The 18,697-nt window shown below is 44.4% G+C and overlaps 11 protein-coding genes across 11 annotated transcripts; 4 read left to right on the forward strand and 7 right to left on the reverse strand. All coding sequences in view use genetic code 12, as the record gives it.

Annotated features, from left to right (window-relative positions):
* Positions 1-424: 424 nt before the first annotated feature.
* Positions 425-1,102, forward strand: GIG1 (Gig1p; the record flags this gene model as incomplete). Its single annotated transcript, XM_001482803.1, has 1 exon — positions 425-1,102. One exon carries the CDS (start codon positions 425-427, stop codon positions 1,100-1,102), a length of 678 nt encoding a protein of 225 aa, XP_001482853.2.
* A 138-nt stretch (positions 1,103-1,240) lies between these two features.
* Positions 1,241-1,552, reverse strand: HHF1 (histone; the record flags this gene model as incomplete). The annotated part of the gene is made up of 1 exon (XM_001482804.1): positions 1,241-1,552. The coding sequence occupies one exon, from the start codon at positions 1,550-1,552 to the stop codon at positions 1,241-1,243; it is 312 nt and encodes a 103-aa protein (XP_001482854.1).
* A 423-nt stretch (positions 1,553-1,975) lies between these two features.
* HHT21 (Hht21p) lies at positions 1,976-2,386 on the forward strand (the record flags this gene model as incomplete). Its single annotated transcript, XM_001482805.1, has 1 exon — positions 1,976-2,386. One exon carries the CDS (start codon positions 1,976-1,978, stop codon positions 2,384-2,386), a length of 411 nt encoding a protein of 136 aa, XP_001482855.1.
* A 147-nt stretch (positions 2,387-2,533) lies between these two features.
* On the reverse strand, positions 2,534-3,748 carry PGUG_04811 (uncharacterized protein; the record flags this gene model as incomplete). The annotated part of the gene is made up of 1 exon (XM_001482806.1): positions 2,534-3,748. The coding sequence occupies one exon, from the start codon at positions 3,746-3,748 to the stop codon at positions 2,534-2,536; it is 1,215 nt and encodes a 404-aa protein (XP_001482856.2).
* Positions 3,749-3,841: 93 nt separating this feature from the next.
* Positions 3,842-5,101, reverse strand: PGUG_04812 (GPI-anchor transamidase; the record flags this gene model as incomplete). The annotated part of the gene is made up of 1 exon (XM_001482807.1): positions 3,842-5,101. One exon carries the CDS (start codon positions 5,099-5,101, stop codon positions 3,842-3,844), a length of 1,260 nt encoding a protein of 419 aa, XP_001482857.2.
* A 134-nt stretch (positions 5,102-5,235) lies between these two features.
* Positions 5,236-6,780, reverse strand: ACS2 (acetate--CoA ligase; the record flags this gene model as incomplete). The annotated part of the gene is made up of 1 exon (XM_001482808.1): positions 5,236-6,780. One exon carries the CDS (start codon positions 6,778-6,780, stop codon positions 5,236-5,238), a length of 1,545 nt encoding a protein of 514 aa, XP_001482858.2.
* A 1,268-nt stretch (positions 6,781-8,048) lies between these two features.
* On the reverse strand, positions 8,049-9,986 carry SSA2 (Hsp70 family chaperone; the record flags this gene model as incomplete). The annotated part of the gene is made up of 1 exon (XM_001482809.1): positions 8,049-9,986. One exon carries the CDS (start codon positions 9,984-9,986, stop codon positions 8,049-8,051), a length of 1,938 nt encoding a protein of 645 aa, XP_001482859.1.
* A 1,531-nt stretch (positions 9,987-11,517) lies between these two features.
* CDC3 (septin) lies at positions 11,518-12,639 on the reverse strand (the record flags this gene model as incomplete). Its single annotated transcript, XM_001482810.1, has 1 exon — positions 11,518-12,639. One exon carries the CDS (start codon positions 12,637-12,639, stop codon positions 11,518-11,520), a length of 1,122 nt encoding a protein of 373 aa, XP_001482860.2.
* A 703-nt stretch (positions 12,640-13,342) lies between these two features.
* PGUG_04816 (uncharacterized protein) lies at positions 13,343-13,894 on the reverse strand (the record flags this gene model as incomplete). Its single annotated transcript, XM_001482811.1, has 1 exon — positions 13,343-13,894. The coding sequence occupies one exon, from the start codon at positions 13,892-13,894 to the stop codon at positions 13,343-13,345; it is 552 nt and encodes a 183-aa protein (XP_001482861.2).
* Positions 13,895-13,998: 104 nt separating this feature from the next.
* On the forward strand, positions 13,999-14,454 carry PGUG_04817 (proteasome regulatory particle lid subunit; the record flags this gene model as incomplete). Its single annotated transcript, XM_001482812.1, has 1 exon — positions 13,999-14,454. One exon carries the CDS (start codon positions 13,999-14,001, stop codon positions 14,452-14,454), a length of 456 nt encoding a protein of 151 aa, XP_001482862.1.
* Positions 14,455-15,225: 771 nt separating this feature from the next.
* On the forward strand, positions 15,226-18,555 carry PGUG_04818 (serine/threonine protein kinase; the record flags this gene model as incomplete). Its single annotated transcript, XM_001482813.1, has 1 exon — positions 15,226-18,555. The coding sequence occupies one exon, from the start codon at positions 15,226-15,228 to the stop codon at positions 18,553-18,555; it is 3,330 nt and encodes a 1,109-aa protein (XP_001482863.2).
* Positions 18,556-18,697: the final 142 nt, after the last annotated feature.

Here is an 18,697-nt window from a genome sequence, read left to right on the forward strand (position 1 = left end):
ACGGTGCGAAGGATTCCGATATCAGCTATATAGTGTATGCAGGAAACAGGTTTACCTACTTAATGACAAGACTGAAGTATTTAGATTGAAGTGTTGAGGTAGACCTGAGATATCAAGGCTTATCCAATTCAGCGACTGACTGCGTTCAGTTACTTGTCCATGTTCGGTTTCATCTTTGGTTGTTCCTCTTCTCTTTTTTGTTGTTCTCTTTATCTGGCTTATCAATTACTAAGCCATTACATAACCAATGTAACCGTATGTTACATCGATGCTTTGGGGTATACTAGTACCCGATGGGTATTTGCATGATGATTCCGTGCATTAATATAATGCACCCGAATCCTCCAAGTTCTTTTTATTCTCCACTTCATCTTTCCTTCCTTATTCTTCTTTCTGACTTTGGTGAAAATTTCCCACGTGCAGTATGATCGCTACAAAATCCAATCTTTCATTCTCACTCAAAGTGGTGCAATCTCCAGGAATGCCTCCTTCAAAAATCAAGGATGAACCATATACTTGGGAAGAGATCGTGGAAATTGTGAGACACAACCGTCTTGAAAAGTTTGCTAGATCGGCAGCGCAAACTGAATCTTATCACAGTTTTAAGGCGGCATTGAAAGATGCAAAGACATCAGTATTTAAGTTTTTATTAGTCAACCAACTCCATTGGTACGACCCGAAACAAAACAACTCCATCCCAATTGACCAAATAAACCAACTTGAAGACCATGAAATCAATATTGTTGCTGCTAGTGACAAATTATTCGGAGACGAATCTGATGTGAAAATATTACCCAATCATTTCCCCTATTATTTTCCTCCAGATGTAAGCCATTTATGTGTTTGGCTGAAGACTCGAATCCAAAACGACCCTCATTCTCCATACGGTGATATTTCTCCAAAAACTAGAAAAGAAATTGATGCATATGTCAGGAGAACATTTGTTGAAAATCTCGGCATCGACCCAAGTAATATCTGTTGGTTTCGCAATTGGGAAGCATTGCAATCGGTTAAACTGATCAGCCATATCCATGTGATTGTCAAGGGCTTGACAAAGGAGCAAGAAGCCAAGGTTCTATATGGACCAGGAAGCATAGAGTAAGAGATACAAAATAGAAGGATACCAAACTAAACAAGAAAGAATAATGAATAGAATATAATAGAACCAATAGAAGCCATTATTGCCACTTGATCTACACCGACTCATTCATTATGTATTAAATACAATCATAACCCATAACTAACCACCGAAACCGTACAAGGTTCTACCTTGTCTCTTCAAAGCGTAAACAACATCCAAAGAAGTAACAGTCTTTCTCTTGGCGTGTTCAGTGTAAGTAACAGCATCTCTGATGACGTTTTCCAAGAAAGTCTTAAGAACTCCTCTAACTTCTTCATAAATCAAAGCAGAAATACGCTTAACACCACCTCTTCTAGCCAATCTTCTAATAGCTGGCTTGGTGATACCTTGAATGTTATCTCTTAAGATCTTTCTGTGACGCTTAGCGCCTCCCTTTCCTAATCCTTTTCCGCCTTTTCCTCTACCAGACATAGTTGTAAAATGTGTATAAAATTTTAGGTGCGAATTCCCCCCGTTTTAATACCGCAACATTTTTGCCCCCTCGAAACTGCCCTAACTTTTTGCTGCGAATAACCCGCGCACTCTCTGGCCTCAGATTACCGCGCAGTCGCAGTACCGCTATTGTGCAGCTTTTTGAGTACTGCCGCGCACGATTGGTAGCGGTGGTGTTGGGATGTTGTCTGTTTCCACTGCGGGAAGTCGCCAGTTGCGGTGCTGCGATGTGCCACGAAGGTGCGTAAAATACAGCATCACACCCACGCGCTTCCCGCTGCTATAACTTCCAGCCTCGTGACCGGCCGCACCGTGCGGCGCATCGTTCTGCAACAACACAAACCGCAGTATAAAACAAGTGTGGATCCGCATTTGGTTTTCACTATCAAACCAAGTTTTATCATGGCTAGAACCAAACAAACAGCAAGAAAGTCCACTGGTGGTAAGGCCCCAAGAAAGCAATTGGCTTCTAAGGCTGCCAGAAAATCCGCTCCTTCTACTGGAGGTGTTAAGAAGCCTCACAGATATAAGCCTGGTACTGTCGCTTTGAGAGAAATTAGAAGATTCCAAAAGTCTACTGAACTTTTGATCAGAAAGTTGCCATTCCAAAGATTGGTTAGAGAAATTGCTCAAGACTTTAAGACCGATTTGAGATTCCAATCTTCTGCTATCGGTGCTTTGCAAGAATCCGTTGAAGCTTACTTGGTTTCTTTGTTTGAAGACACCAACTTGTGTGCTATCCACGCCAAGAGAGTGACTATCCAAAAGAAGGATATCCAGTTGGCTAGAAGATTGAGAGGTGAGAGATCATAGTTATGTATATTAGGCGCAGAGCGCAATTCATGATAATAATGAGTGTGAGTGTAGAAAAAAAAAAAAAGATACTGGATTGACCAACTAGAAGAGTCTAATTCTTACATTCATTCTTTCCTTCATCAGTCCTTCTTTCTTTGTTTTCTACTAGTATGGATATACTTCTGGCTCCGTCTCTACAGTATAGCCCTTGGCCTCCTGCTCATCTGCCATTTTCTCCAAGTATGGCTCCACCACATCCTTGAATTTGGTGTATCCCCTATAATCCTGGACTTCAGGAACCCAGCTTCTGATGCCATTCAAGAGTCTTCTGGGAACGTATGGTTCTTGTGCAAGTTCGGTAATTGGCAAAAAATAAGTTCTGATGGTGAAAATTGTCGCACCAGTTTTTGGCAATCTTCTCAAACTTTGTCTCTCACTACGAAAGTACAATTGATTGATATCCTTTGCAGGCTCAGCGGTGTACCAACCAACCACGTCTTTATCTTCGTCACCAATCGACTTGGACCATGGCAAATTTCCATCGGTTTGAATAAAATAATTGTTGCGAACCACCGGCTTATCGCAGGTTTGTCGAATAAAGAACTTTTCCATTCCAGTTTGCAATTTTTCCTTATACTTTGGAACATCTCCCGAGGTATGAATGGCACTCAATGGGAGATTGAACTTGTCTTTGAGTCTCCAGAACCCAGCCAACATAATGGCTCCTCCTTTCAACACATATTGACCATCTTCCTGCTCGATCATAATGGCTATATCGTCTTGTAGAAGCATGGCCGCTATATACATAGGATCCTCCTTGGTGCCGTTTTTGAAGCTCCATGACTCTCCCGTAACCAAATTACTCAAACCATCTGGAGTTTGTTGGAATAAACTAGGATATCTATGGGGAAGATAGTTCCACAATTCATCCAACAACTCAAATGCAGCGTCCCGAGCTTCAGGACTGGTAACACACAACTCTTGCTTCTTCTCCCGCGTTCTCTCCAACTTGTGGTTGTGGAACTTGAGCCATTCGTTATCTAGCTCGATCCATTGATGGAAATCCATGTTGCGAATGGCCATGGTGATACTATACTTGTGTCTAAAAGCCCGATACGGCTGAGGTCTGGTTGTGTTTATGTCCCAGTTTGGATACGGTGGCGGCGTAGGGGTCTTGAAATTGTAGTCGGGAGTCCAATGTCCGTATTTTCTGTTGGCATTTATGTCTCTTTTCACCACCGATTTTTTCGGCTTTTTTTGTGAGTATTTGATTGCAAATATCACCATGATAAAAATCAAGCCACACACAGTGCGCGACCATTTGCTCAGGTCAAGGTCGTAGAACACACTTCGGAGCACCCCTGAATTGGTTTGGTTCATTGTGGATCAATTTTGGTGATTGGGGCCACTTTATATCTAACCTTAGAGGAAACCATGTCCCGATTAGGAAAACGGTTGCGACAATCACAGTGCCTAAGCTGGAGGAAGAAACCCAGCGAAAAGGCCGGTTTGGAGAAATATCCACAGCAAGGAAAACACAGCAATGTATTTGGCCCATGAGTTTTGAATTTGGGATGGTGACGTTGCCAAACACCCAATGTACATGTATGGGAGTGGTAACACCGATCCGATTCGGGTAATGATTTGAACATGCCAGAATAGAATTGCTCCCATACAAAGTGCTAGTGTAGTGGCTATGTGCGGAAGGAGCCGGTTTGAGGGATAGTCGAGCAAAAAGTATCTCGAAGCCCAAAATGCAATGATTATTGTAGGTGCTGCGAATGCAAAATTCGGTATATTGTTTGGGGTCCAATACGCAAGGAAGCCTGTTCCCCAGTACCTTGACTGGGCATAGGAGAAGAGCAGGGGAAACCAGGAGTTGCACCATTCTCCACGATTGGGACAGAAAACGGAATATGGGTACCAAGTGGACACCACTATAGCCACAGCGAGCTGTCCACCAGCAGCAATTGTCAATGTACAATCGGTGAAGAGACTGTTTTTCCAAGCGTTTTGTAGATCATAGAGGTAGAACAAGCCAAAGAGCACACTATTGGCTCGAACTCCAAAGGAAATTGCAATAAGCAGGCCGGAAACAAGGTATAAGATAACTGAAGTTAAATTGTTGAATGATGACAAAACCGGGTTTTTACCGAGACCAGCCTCTCTAAACCACAACCCGGTGATCACTAGCACGTTACAAAAGCTTTCTGAGTAAGGTGCCGTCAAAAATATGCCTGCTGGTGAAATGACATACGCCAATGAAGATGCCAATGCTATGGATTTTGCACGCAGACGAAACATACTAATTTTGCCAAATGTTGTTTCAGCCAAGTAGTACATGGAAATACAAGAAACCAAGTGGAAACCATTGGCATAAATAACAGAAGCAAATAGCTTTGTGTAGAAATTATTTGAAGCTGGTGGCATATACTTGACCCATCTCCACCAAAGAGGACAGAACACAAACAAGTGTTCAAACTCGATGTCGTGGACAAATAGGTCCGAGAAGTACACTATATCCCAAGCAACAAGTTTTTTTAGCACAGAATTGACGAAACAATTGACAAGTGGTCGCACCGGAGATGGCCATCCACTCACAAATTCTGCTTGATCCAGCACATATTTGGCTAACACAAGGTCAGATGAAGTGTCGAACCGTACGGGACACAACCACATGATGGTCAATTGGATCCATTTTACCACAATAAATGGTAGTATGGGTCCCCACATGAGTGATGAGATCGCGAAAATAAAAACAGATAAGACAGAAAGAGACGGAAACAGGAACAGAAGAAGCAAAAAAGAATAACCGAGAAAAAAAAGAACAAGAAAAATAGAAATACTTTTATGCTAAGATCTGTATTCTACTTTTTTCCAAACTGCAACGAAAACTCCTTGATGATTCCCTCAACCGATTGTGGGTTGGCCAAGGTGGTGATGTCTCCCAATTGATCTGCTTCATTACTCGAAATTTTTCTCAAAATACGTCTCATGATCTTACCAGAACGGGTCTTAGGGAGGTCTGCAACGATAATGACAGACTTGGGAGCAGCAAATGGACCAATTTCTTTACGGACTTGGAGCACAAGTGCCTTTCTCAATTCATCACCATTGGCACCAGCCGCTTCATCCTTGAGTGCAACGTAAGCCACCACTGCCTGACCGGTCAAATCATCGTTGATACCCACCACAGCAGCCTCAGAGACTCCGTGGTGCTCAATGAGAGCTGCTTCAATTTCAGCGGTCGACAATCTGTGTCCAGAGACATTGACCACATCGTCTACACGACCACGAATCCAGTAGTAACCATCGTGGTCACGAGCTGCTCCGTCACCAGTAAAGTAGTAACCTGGGTAGGGTTTGAGGTAAGTATCCATGTACTTGGTGTGGTTTTTCCACACCGAACGAGCCATCGATGGCCAGGTATCTTTGATAGCCAAGACACCTTCAACGTCATTTCCAGATATTTCATGGCCTGAAACTGGGTCGATAAGACAGGCTTGTACGCCAAAGAAGGGAAGTGAAGCGGATCCAGGCTTGTTACGGGTGATTCCAGCAAATGGTGCAATGAAGTGAGAACCACTCTCGGTCTGCCAATAAGTATCGGTAATATGACACTTTCCACGGCCCACTTTTTCATGGTACCATTCCCAGATATCAGGAGAAATAGGCTCTCCTACAGAACCCAAAGTTCTCAAAGTTGACAAGTCGTACTTGGCAAGTTCTTCTTCACCGGCTTTTCTCAATAATCTCAACGCAGTTGGTGCAACATAGAAATGAGTAGCCTTGTACTTGTCGACAATTTGCCATAATCTGCCATAATCTGGGTATGCTGGAGTACCTTCAAACACAATTGTAGACACTCCCAAAGCGAGAGGTCCATATAACGCATAAGTGTGGCCGGTAATCCATCCCACATCTCCCGCGGTGAACAAGATGTCTTCAGGATGAATGTCAAAAACGTACTTTGTGGTCAACGCAGCACCAAGCAAGTAACCTCCGGTGGTGTGCAACACACCTTTGGGGGTTCCCGTGGATCCAGAAGTGTACAACAAGAAAAGTGGGTCCTCAGAATTGACAGGGACTGGAGGTGTGTAACCTGGAAAATTTGCGGTTTCTTCATCCCAGTAAAAATCACGACCTTTCTTCATAGCAACATCAGCTCCAGTACGTTTGAACACCAACACCTTCTCGACGGTTGGACATTGTTCGAGAGCATCGTCACACAATTTTTTGATGTTCACAGGACGTCCTCCTCTTCTACCCTCATCGCAGGTGAGAAGGGCCTTACAAGCAGCATCATTTACACGGTCTTTAATACTTCCCAGCGAGAAACCAGCAAAGATAACCGAGTGGATGGCTCCAATACGAGCAACCGCCAACATGGCAATGATAGCTTGTGGGTTCATTGGGAGGTATATGGCTACAGTATCACCTTTTCTTGATACCCCAAGAAGTCAATACTCCAGCAACTTTGGAAACTTCTCTCAAAAGCTCAGCATAAGTGAGGGTATAACTGTCCTTTTCCTCATCGGCTTCGTACATAATGGCAATTTTGTCGGGAGTAGCCAACGCATGTCTATCAACACAGTTGTACGATGCGTTCAATTGACCATTCAAAAACCAAGCAGCATCACCATGCTGAAGAGATCCCGACTTGACATGGGTGAACTCACGGTCCCATGAAAGTAAGTCCTTAGCTAAGGGTCCGAAAAACCCCTGGGGGTCCTCAATTGAATTCTTGTACAATTCATGGTATTGTTCAAGTGATTCGACATGGCCCTTTCTTGGCTGTTTTGCGAAAAATTCTTCGGGAATGGGACGCAACAGCGAAGTGTTGGCCTCGTGGACTACCGAATGTTGCTGGGTCATGGCAAAATGAGTCGATTAACAACGGATTTTGGAAAGTCTGGGGTTGAAATTTTTCACCAAATTCGCACTGTTGGGTAAAGCCCAAAACTAGGTGCCAACAGATAAGACGGTGTTTTGATGCTTTTTGAAAGCTGGGGGTGTTGCCAATGGGTTAATTAAGACCAATTGACTATTTTAGTTGAGTCACCGAACTGGGTTGTCTCTCAACTTTTTCTGTAATTGTATGTGAATAAATATGACTCACTCGTACGCTCGTATAGATCAAGTTATATGAGCTACCAGTTAATAAATAATGACCAATTACGTTCAAAGAAATAGATCCAACCCCAGATTCTTCCTCGCTTTTATACTTGGCCCGGCGTTATGCCCAAACCTTATCCACTCACACTCCGGCCATCCGCCGGAACTCACTCGACAACTTCATTTCCGGTTAATTGGGAGTTCAATTTTAAAAATACTTTAACCTCATAAATTTTCACTCTACATCGCTAAATTCAACTACTACGTTCTTCAATTGTATTTATATACCTTTCCCCACCCTTCTACACTCTCCTCTTTGACTCGCAGTTCCCCAGGTTTCGGTCTTAAGTGCGCCCAACTCCGGGAAGACAGGACGGACGAATGGACGCATACGACCAATCACGGAACCGATAAAGACCCAAAACACACAGGGGTGCATTGTTCACAGTGGTAAGTTGCATATAGGGGATACATAGGGGCGGATTATTTTTTGTTTGTTGCTTCTGCTTGCTTTTCACTACACTTCACTAATCTTAACTTTATTCTTAATACATTACTCTATTATTTAGTCAACCTCCTCCACAGTTGGTCCGTCATTGGATGGACCTGGGGCACCGCCTGGAGCAGCACCTGGGAAGCCACCTGGAGCAGCACCAGCTGGAGCAGCACCGGCTTGGTAAGCCTTAGACATGATTGGGTTGGCCTTGCCCTCCAATTCCTTTTGCTTGTCAGTGAACTCCTCCTCAGTGGCAGTTTGGTTGTCGTCCAACCAGGTGATGGTCTCCTCAGCAGCCTTGGTGACCTCTTCAATCTCAGAAGCATCCAACTTCTCCTTGAATTGATCCTCGCCCAAGGTGGACTTCAAGGAGTAAGCGTAAGATTCCAAACCGTTCTTGGCTTGCACTCTAGCAGCTTCCTTTTCATCCTCTTCCTTGTACTTTTCGGCTTCGTTGACCATTCTCTCGATATCCTCCTTGGACAATCTACCCTTGTCGTTGGTGATGGTAATCTTTTGAGTCTTACCGGTACCCTTCTCCAAGGCACTGACGTTCAAGATACCATTGGCATCGATATCGAAGGTAACCTCGATTTGAGGAACACCTCTTGGTGCTGGTGGAATACCAGACAATTCGAACTTACCCAACAAGTTGTTGTCCTTAGTCTTGGCTCTCTCACCTTCGTAAACTTGAATCAACACACCTGGTTGGTTGTCGGCGTAAGTAGAGAAAGTCTCAGACTTCTTAGTAGGGATGGTGGAGTTTCTTGGAATCAACTTGGTCATGATACCACCAGCGGTCTCAATACCCATAGACAATGGAGCAACATCCAACAACAACAAGTCTTGAGTCTTAGATGAAGTGTCACCAGACAAGATGGCGGCTTGCACAGCAGCACCGTAAGCAACAGCCTCATCGGGGTTGATGGACTTATTTGGCTCCTTACCGTTGAAGAAGTCAGAAACCAACTTTTGAACCTTTGGAATTCTGGTGGATCCACCAACGAGGACAATCTCGTGGACTTGAGACTTGTCAACCTTGGCATCACGCAACACCTTTTCGACTGGGTCCAAAGTAGATCTGAACAAGTCTTGACACAACTCTTCGAATCTAGCTCTAGTAAGAGAAGTGTAGAAGTCGATACCTTCGAACAAAGAGTCAATCTCGACAGAGGTTTGAGCAGAAGAAGACAAGGTTCTCTTGGCTCTTTCACAAGCAGTTCTCAATCTTCTCAATGCTCTTTGGTTGGTGGACAAGTCCTTCTTGTTCTTTCTCTTGAACTCGTTAACAAAGTGGTTCACCAATCTGTTGTCGAAATCTTCACCACCCAAGTGAGTGTCACCGGCAGTAGACTTGACTTCAAAGATACCATCTTCGATAGACAACAAGGAAACATCGAAAGTACCTCCACCCAAGTCGAAAATCAATACATTCTTTTCTTGGGCATCCTTCTTGTCCAAACCATAAGCGATAGCAGCAGCAGTTGGTTCGTTAATGATTCTCATCACATTCAAACCAGCAATCAAACCGGCATCCTTGGTGGCTTGTCTTTGAGAGTCGTTGAAGTAAGCTGGGACGGTAACGACGGCATCGCTAACCTTGGTACCCAAAAATCCTTCAGCGGTCTCCTTCATCTTGGTCAAGATCATAGAAGAGATTTCTTCTGGGGTGAACACCTTGGTCTCACCCTTGAACTCAACTTGAATGTTTGGCTTTCCGTTCTTGTCAATGACCTTGAAAGGAAAGTGTTTAGCATCACCTTGAACTTCAGAGTCGTTGAACTTTCTACCAATCAAACGCTTAGCATCGAACACAGTGTTAGCTGGGTTCATGGCAGCTTGATTCTTGGCAGCATCACCAATCAATCTTTCAGAATCGGTGAAAGCAACGAACGAAGGAGTAGTTCTGTTACCTTGATCATTGGCAATAATTTCAACACGATCGTTAGCAAAGTGGGCTACACAAGAGTAGGTAGTACCCAAATCAATACCAACAGCTTTAGACATTATTAATGGAAATTTGGTAGATGAAAAATTGTATGCGGGGCGGTGGTGTCCATTTATAGCGGGATAAGTCGTCGATGCATGGGGCAATATTCCATCGGGTTCGATGGATTTCCAGGCATTTTTGCAACTAAATATGGTGCATAGAACCGGATAGAAGCCGATGGAATTACGCCCGGTGATGTCATGGTCACGTGACCACCCAGCCACGACTTACATCATATGGCAGGAATACAGTGGGTCGCTATATACCGTCTACAATCTTCAATAAAACATCGTATATTCTAAGTCAGCTTTTCCTTTGAATAGTCGTTGACAAGGTAGATGGAACCAAGCTTTCTCGCCACGTCCTTGAATTGAACCCAAATGTTCTTGACGGTGGGATTGTTGGCGTTGTTCACAGCAGAATCGATGCGGAGTTCCAAGCGCTTAAAGTGATTTCTGGTGAATACAGACTTCTCAAATCTGAGCTTAAGGAACAACGAGTACACGAGGAAAGGAGTCAATGATCTCTTTCTGATGGTAATCACGCGTACAAAGAGCCATAACCAAGAGATAATCTCAAGAAGACTGGCAACTTGAATTGACTTGGTATTGTTGTTACTAACAAAGTGGCCAACATGTGCAGCAATTGGGCTTTCACCCATGCCAAACACAGGAAGCAAGTGACCCTTTGTGTATGCCAACACATGGAAGGCGGAAAACAATCCAAAGGGGAGAAGAGGCAACATAATGTGGGGTCTGAGAAGAAGGAAGAAACATCCCAACAAAAAGTATTGGGTGTTGTCATCCTTCAATAAGCCAGACACTTGAAGACTCTTCTTCGATACCAATTGGAAGATAAGAATGCCAAATGATTCGATGATACCCAAAGTGGCCAAGTAGAACCAGAAAAACTGGGTGCGATGACCAATACGAATGAACGTAAGAGAGTAAAAAATCACCGAGATAAGTGTGATAAGGTGTCCCACGAACCAGGCAAACTGAAGAGTCTATGTTAGTATACGGTAAACCTAAAAAAGTCCAATTTTTTTTCAAAATTACATCTTCGAAAAAATCAGGGGTCTCGACTAATATTGTCAAAAAGCGCCATTGAAGGCCCAGAAAACTTCTGATATACTCACCTGCACTGTCTCCATCAAATCTTGTTGTTTGACAGGTTTCTTTTCGCTTGGTTTGGGGGTAACGGGTTCAGACATTTTGGTCCTAGTTTAGGGTGACTTGTGATTTTCGCTGGCGAAAAATCGTGTGCGAAATTGGAATCTTCGGTTGCGTTGCTGTCACGAGCCAGGGAACGCAACTCGAAGGCCAAGTAGAGGCTTAGAATTGCAATTGAACGCAGAACGGGTAATTTAGGTTAATGTAGAGTACAATGAGGTAGAGAATTGAGGCCACTTGTTCGGCTGAAGGTGGTATATTCTACGGTAGAGATGTATCGAGTGCTCTCTAATGCACCGAAGGTTTGCGCGGCACCTGAAACGAGAAACAATGTAGAAAATACCACGGTGTTTTTCAAAGGTATATTTCATCAATTCTAACGCAAAAAGCCCTTACGACTCTTTTGTGGGGCTGGGGCGGGAGGATCTTGTGGCAACAGTTTTTGCTTCTCCAACTGTGCCTTCTTATCTTCCAATAACTTTATTTGTTTGCTCAACTTGTCCTTCATTTCCTTATGACGTGAGAACAAATCGGCTTCAGACCTCTGTAATTTCTTTTCCTTTTCGCTGACCTTTTGTTGGAACACTGCTTTCATCTCTTGCTCCATCTTGGCAAGTTTGGCTTCATGAAGTGCCTTTTCTTCCTCCTGCTTGGCCAATGGGTCAAACTCCTTGAACACGGACTCATCCTGCTCAATGCCCATACGTAACAACTTGGCACTACGATAGTTTTCGTAGAGGACATTGTTGGTGTTTTCCTTCAACTCTTCCATGTAATTACGGATCAACAACTCCCGCAATCTCACAAAGTCGTTGTGGTTTTCGTTTTCAACTTCAATTATTCCCCACGGATAGCTTCTCCCACGCACGGAACGACCATCGGCTGACTGTACGTAGTTTGTAGACCCCACCACAGCGAAGGGGAGTTTTGAGAGCACGTTATTGTTTAACACCGCGGCATCGTCGTCATCGGTCTCGTGAACCAGCGGTTTAAACACACTGATACCCTGGTACTTGATATCGTCCAAGATTCTTCTCTTGAACTCAACAATTTCGTCGTCGGTAAGAGTGTCGGCCTTGGCGATCACAGGGATCAAATTGACCTTGTCGTGCACCTGCTTCATAAATGCAATATCCAAAGCCCTCAATGAATGACCACTAGGTTCAATGAAGTAAAGAAGAGCGTGAATCCGAGGATCCTCGATGGTAGTCCGGCTGAGCCTGCTCTCTGATTCCAAGTAGGTGTCGAATCGCGTGTTAATTTCATCGGCAATAGGTTTCCACGATTCGGCGTTGTTAGTAAGAGCCCCAAATCCTGGAGCCGTCACCACATTTAAACGCAACTTGATGCCATCTTCTTCAATCTCTGACGCCGTCAGTTGCACCGTCACAGCAGGAAATTCTTCTCTTTCCTCGTCGACATTTTTCGTCAAAACTGGTTTGTTGAAGAGGGTGTTAATCAAGGTAGTTTTTCCCAATCCAGGTTCTCCAACCACCATCACGTTCAAGTTGAACCCACGACGCACAGATTTTCTATGCCACTGCTTGGGAAGGTTGGCGAATCCAACGTACCCATTGAGCTTTTTTCTTATGATCTTTAAATCCTCTAATGGAGCCACTGAAGTTAGTAGATGAACAAAAAAGTTACAATCGCAAGTTGAAAGTGAGTATGGTTGTTTATAGCACCCTATAGAAGGGTCTGGGACGATCTGGTGCCTCCAAAATACCAGAAGACTTACCTGTAGTCATAACTGAGAGTAGTGTTGTTTGCGTCTCGTGTAGAGATCACAAACATTCGACGTGTTGCGGTGTGTGCAGGAACGGGACCAGAGAGGGCAGGACAGGGAAAAGCAGATGTAGATTTACAATTGTGTTTAGAAATGGCTTCTAATGTTTGTTTTGTTTCTTTGCTTGTTGATGAAATTTCTATCTTACATGGAGGGAGTTGTATCAGGGAGTAGCTGGTTCAGTTAGGCTCTAATTGAATTGGATTTGTTAAGCCATCAATTCTGTCGTGGTTCATTAGTCAATGGGTGGAAAAGTGAAGATTAGAGTGAAAAGTAAATTGAAAAGTAGAGTGAAAAGTAGAGTGAAAAGTGAATAAAAAAAGTGAAAATCGAAAGGACTTAATACACTTTTCACTCAATTTCACTCAATTTCACTCAATTTCACTCATTTTTCACTCACTTTTACTTCTCCATTTCACTCTTTTCCTCGGTTCTCTTCCTCTTTTCTCTCCTCCCCCTCCAACTGCTCGAGCAAAAACTCAAGCCCGTGTCGTGCAAACTCAATCATATTGCTCGATCGGTCATTCTTGCCAGTGCGACAAACGGTGCTGATTTCGCCATTGGGCCCACTCACTCCCAAAAAAACGGTGCCTACGGCATCAGCTCCCGCTGGAGCACCTAAATGAAGATCCGTAGATGGTCCAGCGTAGCCAGTCTCAGACAAAACATAAGTCAGACCCAACTCATAGCGGGTGGTACGAGCCAACTTCAACGCCACCAGCTCAGAAGGGCCCACATACGACTGTATTTCTTGGTCCAGCCACCCGCTGAGTCTCAATCGTTGTTTAAGCGAATACAACAGTTTACCACCAATATAAAAATCAGAGGCTCCTGGAACCGACACCAAGTAGGCCGACAAAAGACCACCACAGGCAGCTTCTGAGACAGCCAAAGTGTGGTTGCGGGCCCGCAAGAGGGTTGCTATGCGGTGTACAACGTCAGAAACGTCGCGAGGGGGGAATTCCATGGAATATGGTGGGTACCACTTTAGTTGGTGGTGGATTGATTGGTGCAGGAATCACCAAAGAAAGTTCGCGGCAAATTTAAATTTGTGCAGTTTACTAAGGAACCATGGCCCTTGTCAAATTCAACGCTGGCAAGGTCCAGTATGACGAAACCACCCACAAGTGCACGCCGTTGCCCCACAAGGGCGTGATCTCCATCAAGGTCAACTCTGATGAAGAAGGCTTTTATGATTTCACTTGGACGCCCAAATCCAGCAATGGCGAACGAGACGAGTTACTAATAATTCCCGGCGATGTCAGCTTCAAACCCGTCAAATCGTGTACTACGGGGCGGGTAGTGGCACTCACGTTTCTCAGTTCTGGTGCGAAGAACTTGTACTGGTTCCAGGACGTGGGAGACGACGAGCAATTGAACTCGTTCACCACCAAAGATGACGAAATAATCCGCAAGATCAACGAGTTGATAGCGGTTGGAGACGACGACGACGACGAAGAACAGGCGACCGCCGAGCCGCCAGCAGAAACCCATACCGAAAATGCCCCATTGGCTCAGGAATCGTAAGTATATACATAGACCATGAAATCCTCATCTACTGACTTAGCACCTCTAGCTTTTCAGGGCACATCTCGCAACTTGGCGACGTGCTTCTGCCGGAAAACATATCGCAACTCGTACACAAGATGAGTCCTGAAGCAATTGAGCAGGTATTTGGTCCTCATCTTCCAGAGGGAACCGCACCCACAGCTGATAATGTCATGGAAGTAGTTACTTCTTCATTTTTCCGTCAATCATTGACCAAGTTTAGCGACCAGCTCGACCAGAACGACGGCACAGGAATGCTTCTAGCACAGGCATTTGGCATTGAGTACAAGGGCGAGGGGTTGACCAATTGGCTTCAGGCAATGAGAGAGAAGAAGGAGGAGGAAAAGAAAAGGTGAACAAAAATTCTGGTTTGCCTAACATACAGCCTTGACCGCGATACCTACGATCCCGTCTCCTATCCCTTTGCTAAGATCCCTTTGCTAAGATTTCTTTGCTAATTCTTAAGATCTCTTTGCTAAGTACCACTCTAACTGCAACTAGAGGAGCTCAGCAGAACATCACTAGATCTACACTAAATAGATGTCGTTCAGACCACGACCTATATACACTAGGGCACTATGCATCACTCTATTAGCTTTTCTTCCCTTGTTCTTTTTTTTCTCTTCTTTCATCTCTTTTCATTTCTTTCTTTGTTCCTCTTTCTTGTTCCCTTTTTCTCTTCCCCACCTTCCGCAGAACACCGCTACACCAACGCAATAAAGATTTCCTCACCACACCACTCCATCTTTCATGACGAATAAAGATCCAGGCGGCACCTCCCAAGCGGGCTTAGCGCCTTCCCTTGGAATAGGGGTCAGTACTGGACCTGCAAATCCCATATGTGGCGTTGAAACCATAAAAAATGTCAAAGAAGACGAACATGAACCTTATGACGAACGGGGCTCAAGGTACAATCTCTTGGGAAAAGTAGCTGGACTTCTCCAGCGGTCCCTTTCTAGGTCCCGTGAAGGCTCTGCTACCGATATCGGGTCGACAAATGACTCGTACTCTTCTTCTCGTGCTCCTTCCAGACATGCCAGTCGCAAAGATCTGCGTCCCTCGTCGACATTGCCGTCTCCTCCTAAAGAAACAAAACAGGTTTTTCTCGAATATGACCCTATAACCAAGCGTCGGGTACTTAACACATACGAGATCCTCAATGATATCGGAAAAGGTGAACACGGCAAGGTGAAACTTGCGCGAGATCTAGTGCACAATGAATTGGTTGCGATCAAAATCGTCAATCGGAATTCCAAAGATAGGCCCCAGCTTCATATGAGAAGGTTCTCAAGACCTCAGGTGCACCCCAATGAATATAGCACCAAAATAAGAAGGGAAATAGCCATCATGAAGCGGTGCAACCATCGCCATATCGTCAGTCTCAGAGAGGTACTCGATGATATGAATTCCAAGAAAATATATTTGGTGCTCGAGTACCTAGAAAAGGGAGAAATCAAGTGGAAACGTAAACTCGACACCCCAAGTCCTTCTGAGCCCTCCGACGAGATTCCTTGCTGTGGTTCTAAGGGCCATCTTCTGAGTTATACCATCAATGACGAAGATCTGGATCTTCTCTCCAACACATTTTCTCCAAACCTCACCTTCAAGCAGTCCCGAAAGATCTTTCGTGATGTTCTCTTGGGGCTCGAATACCTCCACATGCTTGGCATTGTACATCGTGATGTCAAACCTGCTAATTTACTCGTGTCTTCCGATAATGTGGTTAAGATTTCTGATTTCGGCGTCTCTTTTGCCCTGTTTTTAAGTGGGCCCGGCGACCCTCCCAATGAACTTGAATTGGCTAAAACGGCAGGAACTCCAGCTTTCTTTGCACCGGAATTGTGCCAGACCAATTTTCTGTCGGCGAACAGCTCCAAATCAGTGTCAGCTTCATCGTTGGAAATTTTGAGAAATGAAGACATAATGTCGAAAGTTCTTCCTCGTATCGATCACAAGATTGACATTTGGGCGCTTGGAGTTACTCTCTACTGTCTTCTCTTTGGAAAAGTTCCGTTCAATGCCGATTCCGAGTATGAACTTTTCCTGGTTATTGTAAACCAGCCACTCGAATTTCCTCCTGATCGGTGCTCGTTCAATTCCAGGGTAGAAGTCAGCGAACTAGAGTTCGATTTGGCGAAAGACCTTTTGTCCAAATTGCTAGACAAGAACAAAGACTCGAGAATTGATATACCTGAGATCAAGCAGCATCCATTTGTCTTAATGGATTTGGCCAATGATATGGACCTGCTCAATGAATTGCTATACTTGAATGCCAGTCCCGATTCAAATGATCCCGAAAAGTACATTGCAGGCTTGGAGCAAAATTTAGACATTCTGAAGGACGATGTTGATAATGCAGTGGTAGGGTTGGGTTCACGTATCAGAAGAAGTGTGGCTGCTACTATCAAAGCTGGCACTCTCAATGGTGAGTTAATGTTCCGAACAGAAAGTTCCAGCGACGAGTCTCCTTCTCAACTTGCTTCTCAATACGGCTCACTGGTAGGTTTGCGATCTTCTTCGAATGATTATTCGGTGATTCTTTCTGAAGCTTTCAATGTTTCTACTCCTCCACCGCAAGAAATGGGCAGAACCATTTCCAATGCAGACTATACTTCGGCGCCTCATTTTCCATCTGGTCTATCAAAGGAGGTGAATGGTATAGCAGATATCATGTCGTCTTCTTCTAGTGGTTTCAATTCAAATGGGAACTTGCCGAGAAAGGGAAGTAACCATATTGTTCACGATATCATCGATTCTGACACCCGTTCCAGGAGAGACAGTGCTACCGGAACGGAAGCATCTCAGATAGAAACCAAGAGAAATGCTGTGGGTGACGTCTACCTCAAAAACCAGTCTGCCATGGATGCTTTTAAGGACATCAAACTTCAGGATGACAAGAGACGGCGCTCGAGTGCCTACTTGAGTTCGTCTCAGTCTGGAAGTCGTCAAGGATCCACAATCTCCAGACCAACAAAAGACAAGTCTTCTATTTCTAGCCCAATTCCTGTTCCCTCACTGAAGCGAACTACTGCCCTGCTCTTGACTGTGGATCCATATATCATCAACGATCGAGACCCATCCTCGGTGATCTCTCTTCCTTTGAGCGACAGCTTGGCCTCGTTGGACAGTTTAAATGATGACTATGTCTCGAGAAAGTACAAGGAACTTACCGAGAAACATTCTGGACGACGTAAATCCGTTAGTGGTCGCGGTAACGACGCAATCTTTTCCGATTCAGATATCTTGAGCAGAGACGTTGACGGTATAAATGAAAAGTTTCTGAGGTTCAATTTGGACACACTGATGTCCGACAGTTCCAAAGTCGCCAAGATCAACGACGATGCCATAGCTCCCAAGACACTTCCAAGAACCCTTTTCGCTTCGCATACTTCGTCGTCTAGTTGCTGCAGCTCTTCAAGCTCCTCGAGCGGCAGTTCCAGCGGCTCTGATAGCGATGAGGATGGAGACTTGACCTTGGCTTTTTCGTCCAAGGTGGCTTCGTCAGTTAGACCTCCTTTTCTTTCCTTGTCCCATAGAGCCAAATCTTATGATTCCAAATTACCTGCCTATGGTCAATCTGGTGGAAATCATCAGGAAACTCCCGTGATTTTTCAAACTGATTTACCAGAGTTTGAAGACTTACCAGCTGGACTTATGACCAATGTTCCCAGACCCAGTATTTCAGGTGCTGGACTGCTGCAAATGGCACCCACTATCTCAGTAATGTCTAATACCAGTGGTAAGACTTTGAATCCAACCCGAGAGCCTCCAGTGAGTACTCCTGTCTTGCCTCAAAAGGCACAAACTCTTGATGTATCTACCATACGAGATTCAAAGCCGGCTGGATCCGCAGGATTGAGAGAGAATATCTTCCACAATCAGTATAATAATCATTACAAGAAAGATCCCATAAGCTTCCCATTCCCAAATGCTGTGCACTATGAGAATGATAGAGAAACCGAAAGCAAGACTTCGACTAAGAAGAGCGGAGCCCTCCGACCTAATCATTATAGATCGAATTCGGTTGCGGTGGGTTTATTACAACATCAACTTCGACAGGCGGAAAGTAATCAAGAGTAAGGTGGTGCATGTACATATCTGTAAAAGAACGTAAAAATGTGTATATAAAACACTAGCTCGATTCTATGAAAAAGAATGCAAGTTCCGTAACCCAAAAACCAAAACCCATAATAAATTGAGAGCAAATATTCTGCTATGATAT

This window comes from Meyerozyma guilliermondii, genomic scaffold (genome assembly GCF_000149425.1).
Source record: "Meyerozyma guilliermondii ATCC 6260 scaffold_6 genomic scaffold, whole genome shotgun sequence".
In the NCBI taxonomy this organism is placed as follows: Eukaryota; Fungi; Ascomycota; class Pichiomycetes; order Serinales; family Debaryomycetaceae; genus Meyerozyma; species Meyerozyma guilliermondii.